The sequence below is a fragment of the Ursus maritimus genome, unplaced genomic scaffold (assembly GCF_017311325.1).
Source record: "Ursus maritimus isolate PB19 unplaced genomic scaffold, ASM1731132v1 scaffold_17, whole genome shotgun sequence".
Taxonomy (NCBI): domain Eukaryota; kingdom Metazoa; phylum Chordata; class Mammalia; order Carnivora; family Ursidae; genus Ursus; species Ursus maritimus.
In genome coordinates, this window is record NW_024424119.1 from 30,990,093 (window position 1) to 31,011,143 (window position 21,051).

At 43.2% G+C, this 21,051-nt stretch overlaps 2 protein-coding genes across 2 annotated transcripts in view; both read right to left on the reverse strand.

The window, feature by feature from the left end:
- The window catches only part of GRIN3A (glutamate ionotropic receptor NMDA type subunit 3A), a 140,716-nt gene that overhangs the window by 17,298 nt on the left and 102,367 nt on the right, over nt 1-21,051 (reverse strand). The window contains exon 6 of the mRNA XM_008708024.2: nt 15,505-15,656. Coding sequence (XP_008706246.2) covers nt 15,505-15,656 — 152 coding nt within the window. The remainder of the gene's footprint in view (nt 1-15,504; nt 15,657-21,051) is intronic.
- Nucleotides 1,823-2,335, reverse strand: PPP3R2 (protein phosphatase 3 regulatory subunit B, beta). Its single transcript, XM_008707897.1, has one exon. The coding sequence runs from the start codon at nt 2,333-2,335 to the stop codon at nt 1,823-1,825; it is 513 nt and encodes a 170-aa protein (XP_008706119.1).

Genomic DNA, 21,051 nt, shown 5'->3' on the forward strand with positions numbered 1-21,051 from the left:
CAAAGGGACAGAGATTCCTATTTTTTGTGGTTCCTAAATAATCTACTAAAGAAAAAGTATGGCAGGAAGCCTTGGTAGAAGGTTGCCCTGACAGTAATTAAATTTGTGGACTTATTTTTCCTACTTTTGTTTTTTCAAGACTAGCAACTGGCTTCTTCAAAATAGAAGGACAATACTATCTTTCAAACAGATCTTCCTCATCCTGAGAAAAATCACCTGAGTTTGGTCCTGTGTAGGGAGAGTTGGTTTCATTGTCCTGGTGTTTGGAGAGCCTTCAGCCCTTCCGTGGGGAGGTATACTGGTTCTCCAAATAAAACAACATGAAAAGTTTTTGCTCCTTTCCATGATGTACTAGTTCTACCATGGCCAATTTTCTTTCTTTTTTTTTTAATAAAGATTTTATTTGGCAAAGAGAGAAAGAGAGCCAGTGCAAGCACAAGCACAAGCTGGGGGAGGGGCAGGCAGAGGGAGAAGCAGGCTCCCTGCTGAGCAGAGAGCCTGATATCCTCAATCCCAGGACCCTGGGATCTCGACCCCAGCTGAAGGCAGATGCTTAACCGACTGAGCCATCCAGGTGTCCCTTCCACGGCCAATTTCAATCTATCAACATGATATCACTAAACACGGAGCTGGAAAGAGGTGCACACACACTGCCCTTGTCCAGTGTGAACAGGCTCCAGTACACACCTCCGCTGCAGGTGTATTAGCATGTGAGGGATTCTGGGCTGAGTGTTCCATTAGAGAAAAGGCTTCCTGGGGTTAAAGAGCTCTCAGCTTCCCTGCCAGGCCCCAGGTCTCATGTTTAAAACTGAGTTTAGCTAGTACAGAAACAGTCCCCTCCTCCCCCACCACTGCAGAGACGTGTTTGCCCATCTCTGCATCTTTTGCATGTGTCTGGCTCTGTCCTGTGGGAAGAACGGCTCTGAATCTGTCTCTTTCCCTCTAACTGGGGGTGATGGTGGGGCTGAGTTTTGGAGGCAAGAGCTTTCTGGGAAGGTCCCTGCCCTGTTTGGCTTTCTGGGAATGTCCCTGCCCTGTTTGGCTGGAAGCAATCTTAACTGAATTTCATATCGGGATGGGTAGCCCACCCTGAAAAACTGCCGCTGAGGCTGAGAGTTGGGCTGGGCAGTTAGTCTAGGCTTAGCATTTCTTGTAAGAGCCCTGAGCCCAGTTCCTGGTCAGGAGCTAGAATGATGGGAGAGGAGGAGCCCTCCAGATGGGCTCAGGGATTTCTGGATGCAAGATGGGGAGCAGGCTGCAGTCTGGGAAAGGGAAAGACGGGTTTTCACTGCCCAGAGAGAGCTTATTAAAAGGTGCTCAGCCAAGAGAAATAGATCTGTTCCTGTTGCCACAACAGAAAGTTAACAATCTGTCAAGAGAACCTGGATAGAAGTAAATGAAAACAGTTCACCTAACACCTGATTTAAATTGTGCAATTTCCTCCCGTCTATCATACAATGAGAAGTGAAGGCAAAGATATGTATATTTTCTTATTTTTGGATTTTTAAAGAACTTCTTGACTCTTTATAGTTTGGTTTCTGAATCAAAACAAGGAAAAAGAGTTTAGAAAAGCCTTTCGATTTTCCTTCTCCACCATGCTCCTTCATCTTGGTCTCCCCCAATCAGGGTGTTACCCTGAATCATTGAGAGAAAAAGAAGTAACAAACACCGAATTGGTCATGAGGTTCCTGTTAGAAAAATGCGGCTTCACAAAGAGAAACACTTCCAAATAAGTCAGAGAGACAGCTGCTGGGCTGCCTTGAGCTGATCTTAAAAGGGACAGAAAGGGAAGTAAGAGTTGGTGGGTAGCGCTCTTAAAAGCTCACACTATCACCACCAACTTCTTGTGGATCTCCAGGCCTCCGACCACAGTGCAGAATTCCTCGAAGGATATTTTGCCGTCTCCATCCTGGTCCAGGATGATGATGGTTTTGTCCACGAGCTGCTGCAGCTGCCAGTCCTTCAGGTTGTTGCCCACCATCAGCTTCAGCACCTGGAAGAGCTCCCCATTGGAAATGTAGCCGTCTTTATCGATGTCGTAGATGCTGAAGGCAAACCTCAACTTTTGCTCCTCGTCCCCCCTGACGCTGAACTGGGAGGTCCCCAGGATGAACTCCTTGAAGTCCACTTCTCCGTTGCCGTCGGTGTCGAAGACGTCGACCACTCGCTGCACCAACGGATTCTGCTGCAGCTCGGGCAGGGACATGAACTCCTCCAGGCTCAGTGCGCCCGAAGAGTCCAAGTCCAGCTTCTTAAACCTCTTGCCCAGCCTTTTGATTTCGTCAGAGTTGAAGTGGGAGCACATTTCCTCCGGGTAACTGGCTTCATTTCCCATTGTGGACGCGGGCACCGCTCGCAAGGGCGATGGGCACGGGCGGGTTCAAGCCAGACCAACGGTTGCGCGGCGGGAGAATGGGGGTGGGGGCAGGCTTGCAGGGCTCACGGCCCCCCCCCTCCCCCCTCTCACCAGGTAGGAATCAACCAACCTGCTCCCAGAGCAGGGAGCCCGGCAGGGAGGGAAGGGGGAGGAGGTAGGAGAGGGTGGAGCAGGGTGGGGGTTGGGGGGATGGATGCCCATGAGAGTGACAGGCTGACAGGTTGCTCGGCCTTCCTTCCTTCACTCGGACACTTGAGGTTTTCTCCCTAGTTCCCTTGCTAATATTTTATCTTCTCACTTCCTCACTTTTCCTTAGTAAACTCCAAAGGGGCAGTATCCCCATCGCTCCGCATTTCATAAACTGGAGTTCAGCATTATCATGGAGCTCAATGCCACTGTTTCAATTTTCTCTGACTGTTATTCCCAGTCATTTTCACTGTTACTCTTTCTGTTTATCACTGCGGAGGGATCTGGCTCTTGGAACATTCACCACAGTAAGTAAATGAAAAGGGTTGACTGATTGTTCCAGAAGAAATCAGGAGCCTGATGGCACTTCCATTTCAGCAAGAGTTTTCAGGGAAGGAACTATGAGATGGTCACGTGCAAAAACAACTGCCAACAGAAATGGGAGTGACAGTCCTGGGGCTCATGTAGGGCCTCATCTTGCAAATGACACAGGAGGACGGGCTTCTGAGCAGTGTCACACAGCCATTCAGGGAGCTCTCCAGGCTGGGTTGTTGACCCTGACCTGGAAGCCATCACCTATCTGTGATGTTGTCCATCACCATATTTAACATCAATCTGTGTTGAGGTTAGCCATCAAAAAGACTGTGGAACCACATAGCCCTGATTTTAAAACCCAAGCATCAGATTTCTCATCTGCAAAGGAGGAATAATATAATGGTGTCATAGTGTTATTTTAGGTTTAAGTGAGAGAACACCTCAAATAATAAAAAAGCCATCTAAAATAGCATGCTGGAGCATAGTAGGTGCTCAATACCTTTGGTACCCTATCTTCTTTCTTGTTTTCTTACTTCTTTATTTGCTTTCTCCAAAGCAGGTGTTTGGCTCTGGCTATATGTGTTTTGTTTTTCTTGAATGTGACAAACTTTGTTTCAAGTTCAAATATATATCGAACACCTACTGTGTGCCAGGCCTGTGCCAGCTGATGGGTCTTCTGTGGTAAACAAGATACAGCCCCTTGAGAACTATATACAGCTTTGCTATTGAGAAATCTACAATTTAATAAACAGTATGACTGGAAGGATGTAGCGCTATTTGGTCAGTCTTTTATGTTTATCAAATGTATTCAAAAGGATCAAGAAAAACATGTTTGATTTTCTTTTGTAATTCTGGCATGGTGTTTAATACGAGCACTGGTGTTCAATCATCGTTTTGCTATTTAACAACTCTGTGATCCTGGGCACAATTATTTGAGTCACTGCCATCTGTAAAACTGGGACAACAATTGCTAACTCATAGCATCATTTTCAGGATTAAATAAGATAGCACACATTAAAGAATTAGGCTCAATGCCTAGAACATAGTAGGTACCAAAATGATAGATGTTATAATTATTGCCTACTTTAGGCTTGCCTGGAAAATTTTAAGATTATTTATGTATATGTACATACAGATATACTCAACTATTCGTTTGTTTCCTTCACAAATATTTATTGAACATCTATGATACGAGAGGCATACAGTGGCGATCTAAAGCAGATACTTTTCCAGCTGTCTCTGTCCTCATGTTTTGCAGGGAAGATGGACATTAACCAAATTACCATGCCCAGAAATGTTAAAGGGGCACCTGTGGTGAGTGTTGCAGGTAAGAGGTAACACAGGAGGAATCTGTGGTGCCAGGGGAGTTCACACAATGAGAATTTGATCTAGTCAGAAAGAAGAACTAAACCTTAATTGAGGAAGTGATGACTGAGCTGAAATATCAAGAAACAGAAGAAATGAACTGGATGTTCTGGGCAGGGATGAGTGTTCCGGGAAGAAGGAACTACATGTGCAAAGGTCCGGGGGCAGGAGGAGCATATCAGGTAGGAGAACTTGAAAAAGGCCACTGTTGCCAGAACAAGGAGGTTGCAGGAGAGCACGGTATTAGATGAAGGGAAGAAATGTCTGACCATTCCCTAGACACTGAAGAAAGTGCAATGTTTATTCAGTCATTCCTTACAGGGCATCATTTGTCCAATTGTGTTTCTTCAACATGCACTAAGGGCACTCAGGATGGTCCCTACTCAGAAAGCTTACTGACCGCTGAGTGACTTGAGGCATTAGACAGCTGTAATTAATTATAACACAAGATGGAAAAGGAAAGATGTCATCAGAAAGATAAAAGCTAAAAGGTGTAAGAATTCAGAGAACTGAGAAGTGGTTGGGAAATTCCTAGAATTCTTGCTGGGAACAAATGGAGGAAGACTTTTTTTTGCAAGAAGTACCCTTTGATCCCGACAAGGGGGACAGGTACCATAATCACAGAAGTGGGAAAGGGAGCAGGTGGGGATGGCAGCCCCTGGTGCAACATGGCTGAAGTACCTGAGTAAAATCCAAAGTGAAGTGGAAGAAACCAGATCAATGGGAGTTTTGAAATGTTTGGCCAAGACAATTGGTTTCTATACAACACAGAAAGAGTGACTGAAAGCACAGGAGAATGACTGAACAGGATTCTATTCTAGAAAGATGACTCTGGCATTGTGAAGGGTGAATTGAGCAGGGGAGAGACCGGCGGCGGGGAGAGCAGCCAGCCACTGAGGACGACCACCCGTGCTTGTCTGGGAAACGAGAGCGGGCGGTAGGCTGAAAGAGGCACTGGAGGAGAAAGGCCAGGTGTACCCATCTGCTTGGCTGTCATAGAGAAGTACCACACACTGGGGGCTTCAACAGAAGTTGAACTGAACTCTGAACTCCAGATGTCAGTAGGGCCGTGTGCCCTCTGAAACCTGTGGAGGAAGTCCTTCTTTGCTTATTCGAGCATCTGATGCTTTGCTGGCGGTCTCTGGCACCCCTTGGTTTGCAGCTGCACGAATCCAATCTCTGCCTTGTGGTCATGGTGTTCTCCCTGTGTCTGTCTCTCCAAAGTGACTGTCGTCTTATAAGGACGCCAGTCATGTTGGATTAGGGACCCATCCTTGAACAGTGACCACGCCTCAGTTTAACTAAACATGTCTGCAGTGACCTTGTTTCCAAACCAGGCCTTGTTCTGAGGTACCAGGGGGTTAGTTCATTAGAAACTCAATATGTCTTTTTGGGGGACACAATTCAACCCGTAACAACCAGGCCTGACGTCTTACTGGACAGAAGGATAGAGGGAGGGGGCAGAGGTGGGGCTCCACATGTCATTGCCCTGGCTTCCCTCGCTGACCAGCCCTGTGCTGGGATGTTACAGGAAGCCACCTATAATGTGATAAGAGGGGCACCCCTTACGGATCCCAGGGCTTCCCCCCATGCTGCCTTCTCATTGAACATGTCCTGAAATTCCATCACCTCCCACAGCTGCATCGCGAGAAAGTGTCTTCAGACACTTGGATATGACAGAGGGAATGTGAGGGCAATTTCACACCTTCTTAGACTTGGTTAATGCTGTTTGAGAGGAACAAAAAAGATGGCTTTTCTGGTATTTTGTGACACTGCACATCACAGCCACTAGATGGCAATCTTCACACGTTTCCAAGCTTTCTGTTTTTTTTCAAGCCGTCTTGAGAGCCTGGAAGCAACTACTTATTAGCACAGGGAATAATTACGGAGGAGTCCTGTTTCATGTGATTCCCCTATAGACTTCGGTGTACGGAAATCTCAAAAAGTGGAAGGAAGACTGTCTCTCACAACAGTCCTAATCAGTTTGGGCCCTGTTCACACCCTTTAGTTGCACAGTAAATAACCATATTCATAAATATTCATGAGTTCATTGAATGTAACCAGGGTAAAAAGCAAAAACTATTAACATTATTCGGTCTTGAGCATAATTTATGCCCAAGCACCTCTGGTATACAAAGGAACAAACCCTTATTCCACCAGCTCTGTTTACTTGGTCATTAGCAAGGGTGAAGAGGGCACTCGCTGGAATTGGTTTTCCTTGTAGCAAAATTTCAACTTCCGTCATCCATTGTATGCAGAGAGCAACAAAGTAACAACCCCACCTTTGTGATGATATAGCACAAGAGGAAAGCAACAGGGGAGAATTGTAGGGCTCCAGCCCGCCCACCCAGTAACCTGACTTTAAAAGACCACGGATCACATTTAAAGAAAATAGTTACTGTTGTTTCTTTAAAAATCTGATTGAAGTGCATAGTAATGGTCTGTATAAACCATGTTTCCCCACTCAAACCTAGAAGCAGAGTTGGAAGAAAGGAATCACATGATACGATAATTGCTGGTTAATCCCGCACTTGGCAAGGTAGAAAATTCCAGAATCATGTCTTTTTCAAGTCCTCCAGTAAAACAATCTTCAGTTTTGTAACATATATAAGTAACACATAAAAGAATCTTTATGTTGGAATTGTAAGATGCTCGTCATTAGAAGACGCTCCTGCTTTTTTGGAGATGGGTCCAAAAGGGAGGGCGTACCACCCGTAATCTCCTGCATGTGCATGTTATTTACCAAGTAGTTTTTCTTCTGGACACATAATTCTACACTCAGGGAAAGAGGAGGGAACATTTATTAAGCTAAGTATTCCTCCTAAAATAGCTCATTAAATACATTTCACTACTTATAGGAAGAGTCTATTATTATCCCCAGTTTGGGGGTAAGGATCTGAAGTTTTAGAAGTCACATGGCTTACACGGACACACAGGGATGGAGTGGGCTGTCAAACCTCAGTATGTCTACTTTTGGAGCTGAAAAATTTTCAGTTATTTCAGACTGCCTTCCATATGGAGATTTGAGAAGATGTCCCTGCTCTTGTGGGGGTCATAGAGGAGCTGTAAAGCAGAACAGAAGGAAAGGTGCCATCTACGATGTCAGCATCCCTGAGGAGGGCCCCACTAAAAGGGCATAAAGTCCTGTCCATCCAGCATCACTGGGTGCAGTGTCTCTGGAGGGTTGGGGCCAAACTGCATTGCCTGTAATTCCGTGCCTCAGTGTCTTGCTCATGCTCTGACTGGACGGTTCTTCCCCTGACAGAGGTTACATCCTCCAGGAAGCCTTCTCTGATTCGTTCTTGCTCTTCCATGAGTAATTCATTGGCTTGCCTGTCTCACTGCTCTACCTTGCATCTTCTCCTGCTGCCCCTGTGCCGTGTGGTGTCGGGGGTTTGTTCACAGGTCTGTCTCCCTCCTGTGAGTTCTGTAGTCATCTCCGCACCAGCTGCCCCTGGTGCAGGACTGGCACACAGGAGTTCAATACATGTCTGCTGATGGATGCATGGATGCAGGAATGAATGAATGAATTTGTTCTGGTAGCAGACTGTAAGAAGGTGAGGCCTTTCGGAGACTGGCCTCCCTTTCTTCACGCACAATTCCACTCCACATCATAAAAGGACACGCGTATGGCTTTGTGCTTCCTCAGGTTTCCAGGAAGCACTACCTGGATAGGATCCATCTGACCTTATGCTTGGCTTAAATATTAAACTTAATTACTTAGGCTATTCCGAGGGAAGCGCTCAGCTGTCAAGGTGGCTCCCGACATACACGGGTTTTCAATTTAAAGTAATCTACAGTCATTAACTCTCCTTGCCTCGCCATAACTTTCATCAGGTTGAACGGCAGTGACATTTTAAATTGAAAAAGGAAGGGGTAGGGATGAGAGGGGCAGGAGGCTGTTGAGATGTGACCTAGTTGTCAAGAGCAGAAAAGACTGCATTAAAACTCACCCCTTTCCCACCCCCATACCATTCCCTTTGGGTTTTTAAAGACAAACTGGAAAGAAAACTGACCGGCCCTGAAGCTTCTTGATGTGACTTGTGTGGTCTATTTGGCTCTCAATGTAGAGTTGACTAAGCCCTTCCTCCTCTCCCCCCAAAAAAGAGAGGGAAGAATGGATTTACCTCAAGAAAACTCCATTTTCTCAGTGAACAAATGTTAGGAAGTTTCATATGGCATGCACATTTTGGAGGTCTGGGGCAGTGGTCAGAGATGGAGAGCCCAGATTGGAGCCAGCCAGTTCGCTCTTCTTCTCTGTCCCAGGACCTGTATCAGGATCCCTCTAAACCTATCCCATCAGCCGGAGAACTACAGCATTCTCTAAGCTGGCCATGCTACACAGCTCAATCTTAAGGTGAGGAAACAAGCTTGAGTGAACGTTGGTGATGGGCTGAAGGTCATTCAGCTGGTTCATGGCAGAGTCAAGACAGATCTGACACCCACCACTCACTCAACACCTCCGTCTGTAGGTGTCAGGCGCTTTTATGTACGTTATCTCCGTTCCTTACACCGAGCCAGGAGCATCAAATGTTGTTCTCTCCGTTGAGCAGAGGAAACTCAGAGAGGTCAAGCAGTTTGTGCTCATGATGTTTTGATGTACTTTCGTGATACAGATATTTTGAAACTGGTTATTTTTACATTTGCACCTCTACAGTGCTCTTGAAAACAAACCATTTAACTTCAGCTTTAAAAAACAAACTAATAATGAGCTTAGCAGATCTCTCACTTCATCCCTGCCCAGTGGTCCCATCCTTAATTAGACGAAGTTCAGGACTGGGGAGGCCATGGATGGAGTCATTTTAGGGGTTTTAGGGAAGGTCAAGTTGAGGATGAGCTCAGAGATGGAATGGTGCAGTTTCCTATTGTGCACTTTCCTCGATATTAAGAAACACAGAGAAGTACCATGATTTACTTTTAGACTGTTCCAGAATTTACTTCTCCTTTTCCTTACACCATGTAATCAAGGTCTCTGAATTCCTGAGATGGAACTCCTTTCATGGCAATGTTCAACTTCCTGCTTAGTATGTATTTGTTTCTCTCAGCACTCAACAAGGAGACCCTTGGAATAAGAGGCAGAAAAACCTTGTAATAATCCAGCAAGATCCAGATTCAACTGAGGTTGAGAGAGGTTAGTAACTTTTCCCAGGACATAAGGCTGCCTCCTCATAATCATGGTAGAGCCAGGGTGGCCTGGCTCCCAAGACCAGCGTCCCAATGGTTGTACTTCTCTCCTCTTTCTGACCAAGGCAAGGCATGAACTGTCTCCCTGCAGGCTGGACCTGTGTTTGGGCGCAGAAGCTGCACATTCTCAGATGGTCAGGCTGTGGGTACTTTCCTCAAGCTGTCCCATCCCCATCTTCATCTGCCATGAGGGTCTGTGCTGGACATTCTTTTGCCCTTCCAGACCCACTCTCCACCTTTCTCCATCCAGCTTTGTGCCCTGGGGAGGTCCTCTGTGGACCACACTGACAGGCTCCCTTGACCTAAGGCCATGGTGGGAGATGAAGAAGCTAGAAGAGCTGAGGTCAGGTATTTATTCTCTGGCCATCTCCCAGCCAGGTCACTGTGGGTTGGCTATGTTCCTTGTCAAAGGCCACAGCTCCCATTAGAAAACCCTCTGCTATCCCCTCCTCCAGGTTCTAGGAATGGCTTTCTCCCTTTTTCCCTTTGAGCCTCTATGTGGTAATGGCTCCTTCACTTTACTTGCCCTGGGACAGAGTACTCTTTCCTTAAAGAGTTTCCTTAAACCACACCTTTGCAAATGGTTTCTTGGAAATTCCTCGGACTCTGAGTGTGCCATCCATTCTCTGCCAAGACACTATTTCCTCTTCCTTCTTTACTATTTCCAGGTGGTTAAAAGTTTCAACCAATTATTTATTCAATCCATTATTTAAAAGAGACTTAAAAAAAAAAAGATATCATCATAGATCTTAATTTCTTGAAGAATTTTGGGAGTTTGCTAAACTGTGATCTGCCGCCTTCCTTTTCCTGGTTTGCAAATAGCAGATTTCACAAAACGGTGGCCCCGGAACTCTAAATTCACTCCCTGACTTTACCAAAAAATGACATTTTTTTGCTGAATCAAAAGAAAATGGAGGAACTTAAATATGCCATATGTTTTCCCCAGTGGAACTGAGTGACAATGAGTCTGCCGTGGGCACAGGCAGAGTTGTGCTAGGAGGACCATGGAGAAACCTCTGAGGTCGATTTAAAATTCCTCTCTGAGAACTGCCAGAGTCTGGTTGGCAGAACTGGACCTGCAATTTTCTAGGTGACTCTGGGGACCGGATAAAGCCCTGGAATTAAAAAAAAAAATGAGTTTATCTTCCGGAGAGACTGCAGCTAGACAGCTCTGGGGTTGCCAAGAGATGGGAGGCGAATAGATCAAGGGTGTCATAGGGGATGAAGTATTAATGTCCAATTACCAGAAATAGGAAGAAAAACCATTTTTCATATTGTGTTACTAGGTGACCAGATTACTCATTAGCTAAACTAGGATATTTTTTCGTAGGACAAGGGTGTTTAATTACTCTGGGGCAACATATATAGACTGGGACTGAACCTGGAAAAAGGGAGGTTGGGTCAGAAATTAACAGAGGAATGTCTTCCTCAAGATTCCTGCTTCTGCTCTCCTGTGCCCTGCACCCCCCGCCCCCGGCCTGGTGAAGGAGGTGGGATGTGTTCATTAATCTACTATTTTATTTACTCGTCACAAGAAGCCACGGAAGAGATGAAGCAGAGACCGAGGTGAGTCAGTGATGTGAGGCCTGCCGATGGTAGAGGCAGGCTTCCCACATGGCTTGTCTGCTTTCAGAGCCAGTCCTTGTTTCTCGACACTATCAGAGCCCAGCAATGGATGGCATGTGAGCCAAAAGGGATGGTGAGCAAAGCACTAACAGGTATGCTTCCTTCTTCTACCTTCTCTGGGAGAAGGCTTACCAAAAAAAGCAGGTGGAAACTCATGGATTGGAGCCAAGGGAAATCTTCAGCTGAAGACTGGCTTCATTTAATTACACTCTACCTGTAGGTTTTGTGAGGCTGACACCCTGAAATCTCTCTCAGGTTGTACAAGACAAACATGGCAGCCAGTGCACACGGATACGCACGGCTGGGTAAATTCACACAGGTGAGCACCATCATAAAGCAATGACTGCATGGACCAGGAGCTGCCACCATTCCTCAGAATGGCTCCACTTGTGTTTGGAACATTCCCTGAGGCTGCGGGTGGCTCTCTTACCACCACACCCACAGAAGCTTCTTTCATTTTGGTCTCCGACATTCTAATTAAGAATATGCATCTCTTCCACTCTCTCCACTCCTACCTCTCTCCTCCTTCCAAATTCAGCAGATCTGTGGGTCCAGGGTTGTCTTAACAACCATAACTCGATCCTGATGTCAGTCTCTTATCCAACTGCTTCCAGCTTACTACATCGAGAATTTCCCCAAATCCCCCTCCCCTGAATTTGGCTTCTGCTGATTATTTGTTATTCGAAATCTGTCTTATGTGTCCACACTTAATTTGGTTTTGTTTGAAATTACTGATAAGTCCACGCAGTCCTGGAACATTTATGTGAAACCTCAAAATCCTTAACAACATATGTGACCTTGTGGTTAGCATAGGTGGGCATAAGCTCAATATTTTGCAAGCACTATCTGACTTAATTTTTACTCCAATCCTATACAGTCCCCCAATTTGCAGAAGATGAGGCTCAGAATGACCAAGTAACATGGCCTATATCACAGAGCTGAAAGAGTTCAAACCCAGAACTATCTCCAAAGCCCCTGTTTTCAACTATGATACTATACTGTAAAGAATATCAATATTTTTATCTCAGGATAATACAGTGGGGAGGAAAACCACCATCACTGGATTAAAGCTGGGAGGGCTTCTGAAGATAATAAAATCCAAATACCTTATTGTATAGATGAATGGAAGTCGGTGTGACGAGGGCAAGCAACTTTTTCCATTGATAGAGTTGGTGTAGAAGAAGGGGGGGATTGATTATTCAGTATCCATTCTCGAATTCTTCCTAAGGGAACCTTACTTTTGTTTAGGTCTTCTCTATGTGATCATGTATTTCAGGGGAAGCTGGCCCATCCTCAGTCCTAGGGGATGAGTCATGACTGGTCTAATCCATCAGGATGATCTCATTCCCCTCACATTGACTGGATTACACAGGGCAGATGACACCACTTTAGCCAATGACATATGAGGAATCCACTGAGGGTCTTTGGGGAAGGTTTCCTCACTTCTAAAAAGAGCTGCAGGAAGACACCTGACGATATCTATGAACCTCAGGCAATTCTGATGGAGGGAGAGGAGCTATGGACACTTCCATTATTTACTACTTACTGGGTCAATTTTCTTACTAGGTCTTTCCGGAAACTATCTCCTCTTCTCAGAACAAAATAGCAAGAGAGGTTTTATCGTATTCATTCACAGATGAGGAAACTCAGACTTAATAGCAGTTAAGTCGTGTCGCCTGGGTGGCTCAGTTGGTTAAGCATCTGCCTTTGGCTTAAGTCACGATCTCAGGGTCCTGGGATCGAGCTCTGCATCAGGCTCCTTGTTCAGTGGGGAGTCTGCTTCTTCCTCGGCCTCTCCCCCTCCCACCACTTATGTTCCCTCCCTCTCTCTCTCACTCTCTCTCAAATAAATAAATAAACAAACAAAATAGCAGTTAAGTCATTCAGTTGTTAATTAGCAGATTCAGGATACAAGTCCAGAAACGTATGGCTTCAAACTGATCATGCTTTGAGGTAGCTCTTTTCATACTCGAATAAATAGATTTATGTTCATCTCCAAAAGGACATTCCCCTCTATGTGCACAGTGGAGTGAGGTTCTGAGTCTACAGAGCCCTGCACCCTCAGATGCTTGTCCAGTGGGGTCAGACGGTCCCTCCAGCTGATACCTCTGTCTGATGGTCTGCTGAAATGGCAACAGCCTAGACGTGTGCGTGTGGTCATAGAGGTGCAAATCATTCCATATGGCTGGCTTTGGGGACGTGACTGGGACGCTCCTTTTGTCTTTAATGTCTTGCTGTCAACTTGAATCACCTGGAGATTTTAGCATGAGTTGACCATGGTTACAGCGAACGGTAGAAAACATCAAGTGATTTGTTGTTTTGTACAATTGAAGCAATTGGTCTGTTTGCTTTCTTGGCTGACTTAATTCAGCTGACCAGTATATGACCAATTTTACTTCTTTTAGAAAAAGCCATGCAAACCTCTCCAAATAGAGATAAAAATGCCTGCCTAACAGGGTTGCAGTACGAATCCATGAATTCATGTCCCTAATATAGCTTCTGTCACATGGTAAGAAACAGAACATGCTAGTTCCCTAATTCCCCATTTTCCTTCCTGCTTCCTTTAAATCTTTGCTCTATGACCATCTTCTCAATGAGATAATATGAGGTTAAAGAGGAAGATATGATTCAGATTGGAACAGGGATTATGGGCAGGCTCTGGAGAAGTGAGATTTCAGCTGGGAGTTCACAATGAGAGGCATTAGCTGGAAAATGGCAGGGGTAAGAGTATTTGGGAAGGAGGACGTACAGCATGTGCCAAGATGCCAAGACAGGGAGCCATTGGCATATCTCTACCTAAAATGATCATTGTGGGGGCCCCTGGGTAGCTCAGTTGGTTGAACATCTGCCTCTTGGTTTGGGCTCAGGTCATGATCTCAGGGTCATGAGATCAAGCCCCGCATCAGGCTCCGGGCTCAGTGTGGAGTCCGCTTGAGAGCCTCTCCCTCTGCCCCTCCCCCATCTGCATGCCCATGCACACGCACGTGCGCTCTCTCTCAAACAAACAAATCTTTAAAAAAATAAATACAATGACCATGGTGGTGGGGCTGTAACGAGCCAGGAAGAAAGCGGCATGAGATGAGGCTGAAGATAAAAGCAGGATCAAGTGCCACAGGGCCCTGTAGGCCACGTTCTGCATTTCAGATTGCTCCCTAATTAACAGGGCAGCCCAGTGCAGACTTCTAAGCAGAAGAGTGATCTGCTGCGTGGAAGACAAACTGGAGAAAGGCAGGCATGAAAACGGAGAGCAGTTCGGAGACTTTTGCAGCGGTCCAGATGAGGGCTGAGGGCTTGAGCTAGAGCGATGACAGGGAAGACGGCGATGAACGGGCATACTTGAGACATATTTTATAGAAGGGAAAAATATGGCTCGTTGATGGATGCAGAAGGTGAGATGTGGGAGGCCCAAAGGATCCTTGGCAGTTTCTGGAATGAGTAACTGAGTGGACGGAGGCGTCATTACCCAAGATGTGAAGCACGGGAGGAAAAGCAGATTTAGGAGAGAAGATCAAAGGTTCAGTTTTTGACAAGTTAAATGTGAGACGCCTGTAGGATATCAAGCGGGGATGTCAAAACGGGAAGGTAGACATATGGTTCTGGAGCTCAGAAGAGTCTGCGTAGAAATACAAATTTGCCAAAATAGAGGCTATTTGAAGCCATTATTGTTGTTGGCTGTAGTGTTTTTTGTTTTTTTTTAAATGTCTGGCTGACCTTGTACTAGTTTATTTGGCTTCTCTTTTAAATACCTCAACCTATGGTTCTTGTTACATCTTTTAGTCTATCTTAATTATCCACTTTGATGGTTTCTTTCTAATTACCTTGTAAAGGCAGAGCACTGCAATAGAAAGATGTAGATTCTGACTATTTGTGTGCCTTGGGCAAATCACTTAGGATCTCTAGGTATTAGTTTCTCATCTGTAAAAGAAAAGTATTGGTATTGGTTGTTTTCAGTTTAAAAAAAATCTATGATTCAGTAATCTAAGAATTACCCATTAAGGTATGTCTATTTTTCTAAATCCACAAAGGATTCATGGTTGGACCACTGAGAAATTAGATCTGATTAGATCTTGAAGGACATTTGGAAGTCCACATCATGTCCAGTGATTAGGAGTTAAACCAAACACTGCTAATGACAATCTCAGGTACCACTGCTATAATTCAAACAGCGTTTCTTCTGCACTTGAGGATATAGCATATAGAAAAAAAGTGGAAGCTCAGACATTGATTCATCAAAATAACATCACGTTTTAATCCAAGACAAACTTGTCTTATTGCAAATTCCTACCGGAACGGGCACTCTTCAAGTGAACTTAGGAGTAATGCAAATATGGTGAGTTCTAGTAGGTGTAATAGCCTGGATTATGGACCACAGGACATGTGTAACCGCATTTCTTCATATTCTTCAAGGTAAAGCAATACAAAGCATCAACACAATCGGCACTTTTCCTTACCTCGGTGACGGCAAAGCTCCTCTTTCCGCAGGGAACCACCTTGTACCACTTGTCATGCAGCACATCCATAAGCCCGTGTGACTTGTACTGACTGATTAGCTCCGAGATATTGGAGGTCAGTGGAGAGTTGGGTGGGAGACCAATGCCATAGCCTAGAAGAAAATATAATCTTGGGTCAGCTTTTCACCTGAGAGGATCCTAGGAGGGGCCACCACACTTGTGTGAGATTGCCGTCAGCTCCGGTACCAAGGGTCGGGTGAGTTTTCAGCATCTTTCCTTCAAAGGACTCAGGGATGTCCAAAGTATGATTACTATGTATCTGCTGCCTTTCTGAGTAGAAGAGATGAATCTGGAAAGGAGAGGAATGGGCTGCTCACTGTGTTCCAGTGGCACATTGTATTCCAAGATAATTTTGAGAAGATACCTTTTGAGACCTTTACCGGGACTAGGATTCCCTATCCACCTCTCCTAGAACCCCTCCTCTGAACCTTCAACACACAAAACTGGATTAATTATAAGCTCTGGTTTATGACATTCTCTCATTATTGGTCATATATGATCCTTTTTTACTTTTATTTTGTCAGTTTTTAATAATTATTATTAAATTGTATATGAACATATGATTTAGCATGAGAATTAAAACATCCACAAAAACTTGACCAAAAAAAAGAGTCTGGTAAGAGCAAGTGTTGGAGAAGATGTTGGTCCATAAGATCACGTACACGTTGCTTCTGCAAATACAAATTGATATGACCATTGTGGAAAATAGTTTGCTATTGTTTTGTACAGCTGAACATTTATATGTTCTAAGACCAGTAATTTTAAGTACATTCCTAAAGAGCTCCTCTACAACCATACCAGGAGATATGTACCAGAATGTTCTTAGAGGCACTGTTCATAATAGCAAAAATTTGGAAACAACCCAACTGTTCTTTGACCAGAGAATGGGTTAATAAATTGTGGCATATTTACAAAATTGGAATATTATATCGTGTGAAACATATAAACTAGAACTACATGGGATAATATGGATAACTCCCAGCAATACTGAGTAAAAAAGAACAGTCCCAGAAGATTACAGCATGAATCCATTGCGTAAATGTAAACACATTCGAAACAAAATAGTATATTTTTAAGAATTCATACGCATGTGGCAAAAGTACAGCTAGAAGAAAATCAAGGAACTAATAAGTCAAATATCCAGGATAGCAGTTAAGGCAAGGCAGGCAGGGGAAAGGATGACGGCGGAGCACAAAGTGGATATAATGTGTTGTCAGAGTGTTATTAACCGGCTTGGACTATGTATCTTCGCTCTGTGTGGCTTTACTTCCTTTCCAAACTGTTAATTCACTGTTAAGCTCTTTGATGAGCCATGTGAGAGAGCTAATTAACTACATATTGTCTTTAGCTATCGGACAGCATAGTCAAAAAACGATGTTTTGCCTTCAGGATGATTGAGGAAGATAAATTTAAAAGTATAGCTTGTTCTTTTTTCACTGATAAAGATTAAAAGGCTGTCAAGAATTCAAAGATACTTCATGAAAACAAATACTATAATTATTCTATCTTAAAATTTATTTTCAAGGACATTAGTTTTCATTCCGTTTTTTACTGTGGATACACAAATCCTTTTTTTAAAAAAATGAGGCTTGAGATGTGTTTATAACCAATAAAAGGGAAGAAATAAATAACGCAGAAAACATTTTTGAGTTTTACGGAGCTGTATGGTTTTTCCCCCTGATAACTGTGTTTGTTCCCTAACAATGGCAAGTCAGGGGAGTGATGACAATGTCAAGAGCATGATTAGAATTTTCCATTCAAAGAGCTATTTTGAGTGCCTACTTTGTGCCTAGTCGTTTTGGCTTGAAAAGCAAGACCGACAATAAAAGACTTTACATAGGCAGTCTGTTCTTCTGCTGATGTTATCATTAAATAACATTTTTTATAATGGGTAACTAACCATAAGGAAGTAGCCAGTTTTCTTTAGAAACTTTTATTATAATGAATGCTATTGACAACTCAGTTGCAAGTTCATTCTTTCAGTACTTATTTACATGTCAGCACAACACTAGTCATGCACATAATAATATTCAATGACTTACTGACTCATGCATTCATCATTTACTAATTCATTCATTCATTCACTCATTCATTCAACAAATATTTATTGAGTGAATAGGCACTGTGTTAAGTAATCAGGATTTAGCAGTGAGCAAGGCAGAAACGTCCCTGCCATCACTGAGTGTACATGCTATTATTAGTTATTACTGCCCTATGTAATGATTATGTCATTACAAGTGAGATAAATAGCATGAGAGAGAAGAACTGGGGCATATATAATATATAGTAGGAGGACCTGGAACTATCTGGTGGAAGTGGGTTGATCTTCAGGATAACTAGACCAGGTTTGCTGAATATTACTGTATTTTCCCCCCAAGGCAATAATTTTCATCAACAATTTCTAATAGGTATTGAGAGAGTACCATATATTACGCGTTATAATAAACTTTGTATGTACCTTAGCCCATGTTGTAGATCACGCAGGAGACTAAGAGTGTATACTAGACTGCAATGTGGAGTTGAGCTAAATCCCTCTGGAAATTTAATAACAATAACTAGAATGTATTGAGTCCTACTGTGTACCAGATAATATTCCACATGTGTCTAGCCCCTATATGAACTTACGTGTGATACGTATTACTTTAGGACTTAAAGAGTGAATAAGTAACCTGCCCACGGTCACACAGCTCATAGGTGGCAAAGTTAGCATTTCCAAGTAGGTCTAAAACCAATGCTCTTTATACTATGTCCAGAATAGCATGTGACCAAGACAAGGGAATACTTGGCCTATTTCCTCCCCTTCAATACAGGCTCTACCACTACAATCATATTGATGTAATCTCCCCCAAATGGGCAATTCGGTAAAAAACCACAATCATCTAAACTGATGGTTTGTTTTCCGCAGACAAAATATATATTATTCATGGGCAGATTTTGTTTATAAACTTTTCAATAAGTTGTGGCAATATAGTGTAAGTATAGCCCTACCTGGTACATGATTATACATAGATGAGGAAATTAACTGGCGACAACACCCCCGGACTATATTGTTTCTTCTAAAAATCGTCTCAAAGCCAACAATTCCAGCCCAGCTTAGTGTAATGGCAGAAATGTTTTCATTTCTCATTTGATATGCATTCATTGCACACCTATTCATCTATTCATTAATTCCACCAACATGTGTTGAAGGCTTATACTCTGTGCCAGATACCCCACCGAGGGCTAGAGAGGTTTCCAAGTTAACTCAGACACCGATTCTACCCTTATGAAGCAATGGGGTCATGGGGGCATGAGGCAGACATAAATAACTACACAACATGGGAGAAAGTTACAGGACTTTTCTGGAAAACAAGACAGATGATGCATAAATTCAATAAAGGTCAAATATGAAAACTAGATGCAATGAGGAGGATGGATAAAACTCTATGGAGCTCAGAGGAATGAGAACTTGCTACCCGATGGGAGGACGAGAGGAAGCATCTTAGATTGATTCCTGATAGTGGCATTTGGGGTAGATGAGACAGAAATACATGATATAAAGTTTAAGAAGCTGAAATTAATACTTTTGATAAATCTATATATTCTAAGAACAGAATTTTGGCACTACAACAAAAGTATTACAAATGCCTTAGGGAAAAGCTATGTTGAAGTTGCAGGGACATTTATAAAAAATTGCTACATAGGAAATAATAAATATTAAATCACTCTACTCCATCACGTCAAGGTTAATTTGCAATTGACTGCTAAAAATAGATTACTGTCCTTTTAAATTTTCTATTTTAATACATATATTGAGTATTGACATTTAAATGATTATTAGAGTCAATAATAATTATTATGAGCTAATTAAAACAAATTATGCATATAGAACAAGGGGAGAAATTTCTCATAGGGAAAAAAGTTATGTGGTGATTAGATGAGGTATTTGTTAAAAGACATAAAAATCCATTTTATTCAGAAATATAAAATAGTAAAACCTTGAAGGTTTCATTTCTGTCCTTCTCTTTATCAGTTGCTTTTCAAATTTGATTGTGTTCATTGGTCAAAGAATTCTTATTTTTAAATTGCTGACTCAACCTAGCAGCCTGAGTTGCTTTCATTATCATTAGAAACGTGGCTTTGCAATAAAGGCGAGGTTGACTATTTTGTGGTTGATGGATGAAGCAAAATGGAATCCTTCAACCCTAAAGATGAAGGCATCAGGCACCCTGGAAATTGGATACAGCTTAATAGCCCAAGAGAACAATTTTCAGAACAGAATTCTGATTTTTTTTCCCCATGGATAAATCAGCTTTACTCCGCTAAGAGTGGGGGAAATATATTTTGGCTAGCAAATGTATAGTTAGAAATTCATAGACTAAAAGAATCTTCCTGAAATGTAGTTGGGTAATAGATATTTTGAAAATGAGATCCTAGATAGGGTTAAAAAGGCTTCAGGAAAGAAAGATTAATTCATTTTTTGCTGTCTGTCCTTGGAATACCACATTTAGCTACTCTGGGGCAACGGTTGAGAACATATTGTAATAGTCCCAACTGTAAAGTAGACTTTAAAAATGGGGTTCCCTTACCCCCAGCACATGAGAGTGGAGAGAGAAGTGTGTGGGAGAAGCTGAGATATGTGACGGCTATCTATCCTGGGATAATTTTCTAGGGACTCGGTCTCAGTCTATTCATTCAATATACCAAATAATAATAATTCACTGGGCACTCTGTGCTTGTCCACGCTTCACATGGATTACTTCACTTAACCTTCACAACTCCACTCTAGATGTGGTATTCATAGATCCCTTATGCAGATGAGGGGCCTGAAGAAGAGATGAGACGACTCGCCCCATGGGGCACAGTGAGTAACAGCAACCGTATTCTCACCCAAGCACTCGGACTCCAGAGATAGTGCTCCAAGCACTGTGTTAAATAATTAGTGGGAAGCAAGTAAAAGAACAAACTCAAAAACAGGCAAAGGTCTCTGGCAGAAAGGTCACAAATCATTACTGCGCTCTTCCATTACTCTTTCTTCCCATTTGACCTTTATTGTCAGCTAACTCCAATGCATAAATTGGGGACATGTCTTCATTTATCTGAACACTTTCTTTTTTTCCAGAGCACACGATACGTCTTTGTGTCCCTGGTGTGTGGTATTTACTACGACGAAAGACTTTCCACATGCTTCTGAATTCTGAAGAGTTTCGGTTTGCTGTGCTGAGCCCTCAGGAAAAGGTTTCAAACTCAAAGTGGAGCCACTGGCTCACATTGGCCTCACCTTTACCTTTGAAGCCTAAATAAATGCAGAACGGGGGAGCTGGGAGGGGTGAGCAGTTGTCACGAGCAGCTGGTGTGATATCAGTACCATATAACGTGAACGTACATTCAACATGAAGGAACCAATGGACTCGCCCTTCCCTCCTAAGTTCCTGAAGCCATGTAAGCACCTGGGAAAGTACATACAGATATCAGGGTCCCTTGGTGAACTCCATCAGTCCGTGAATT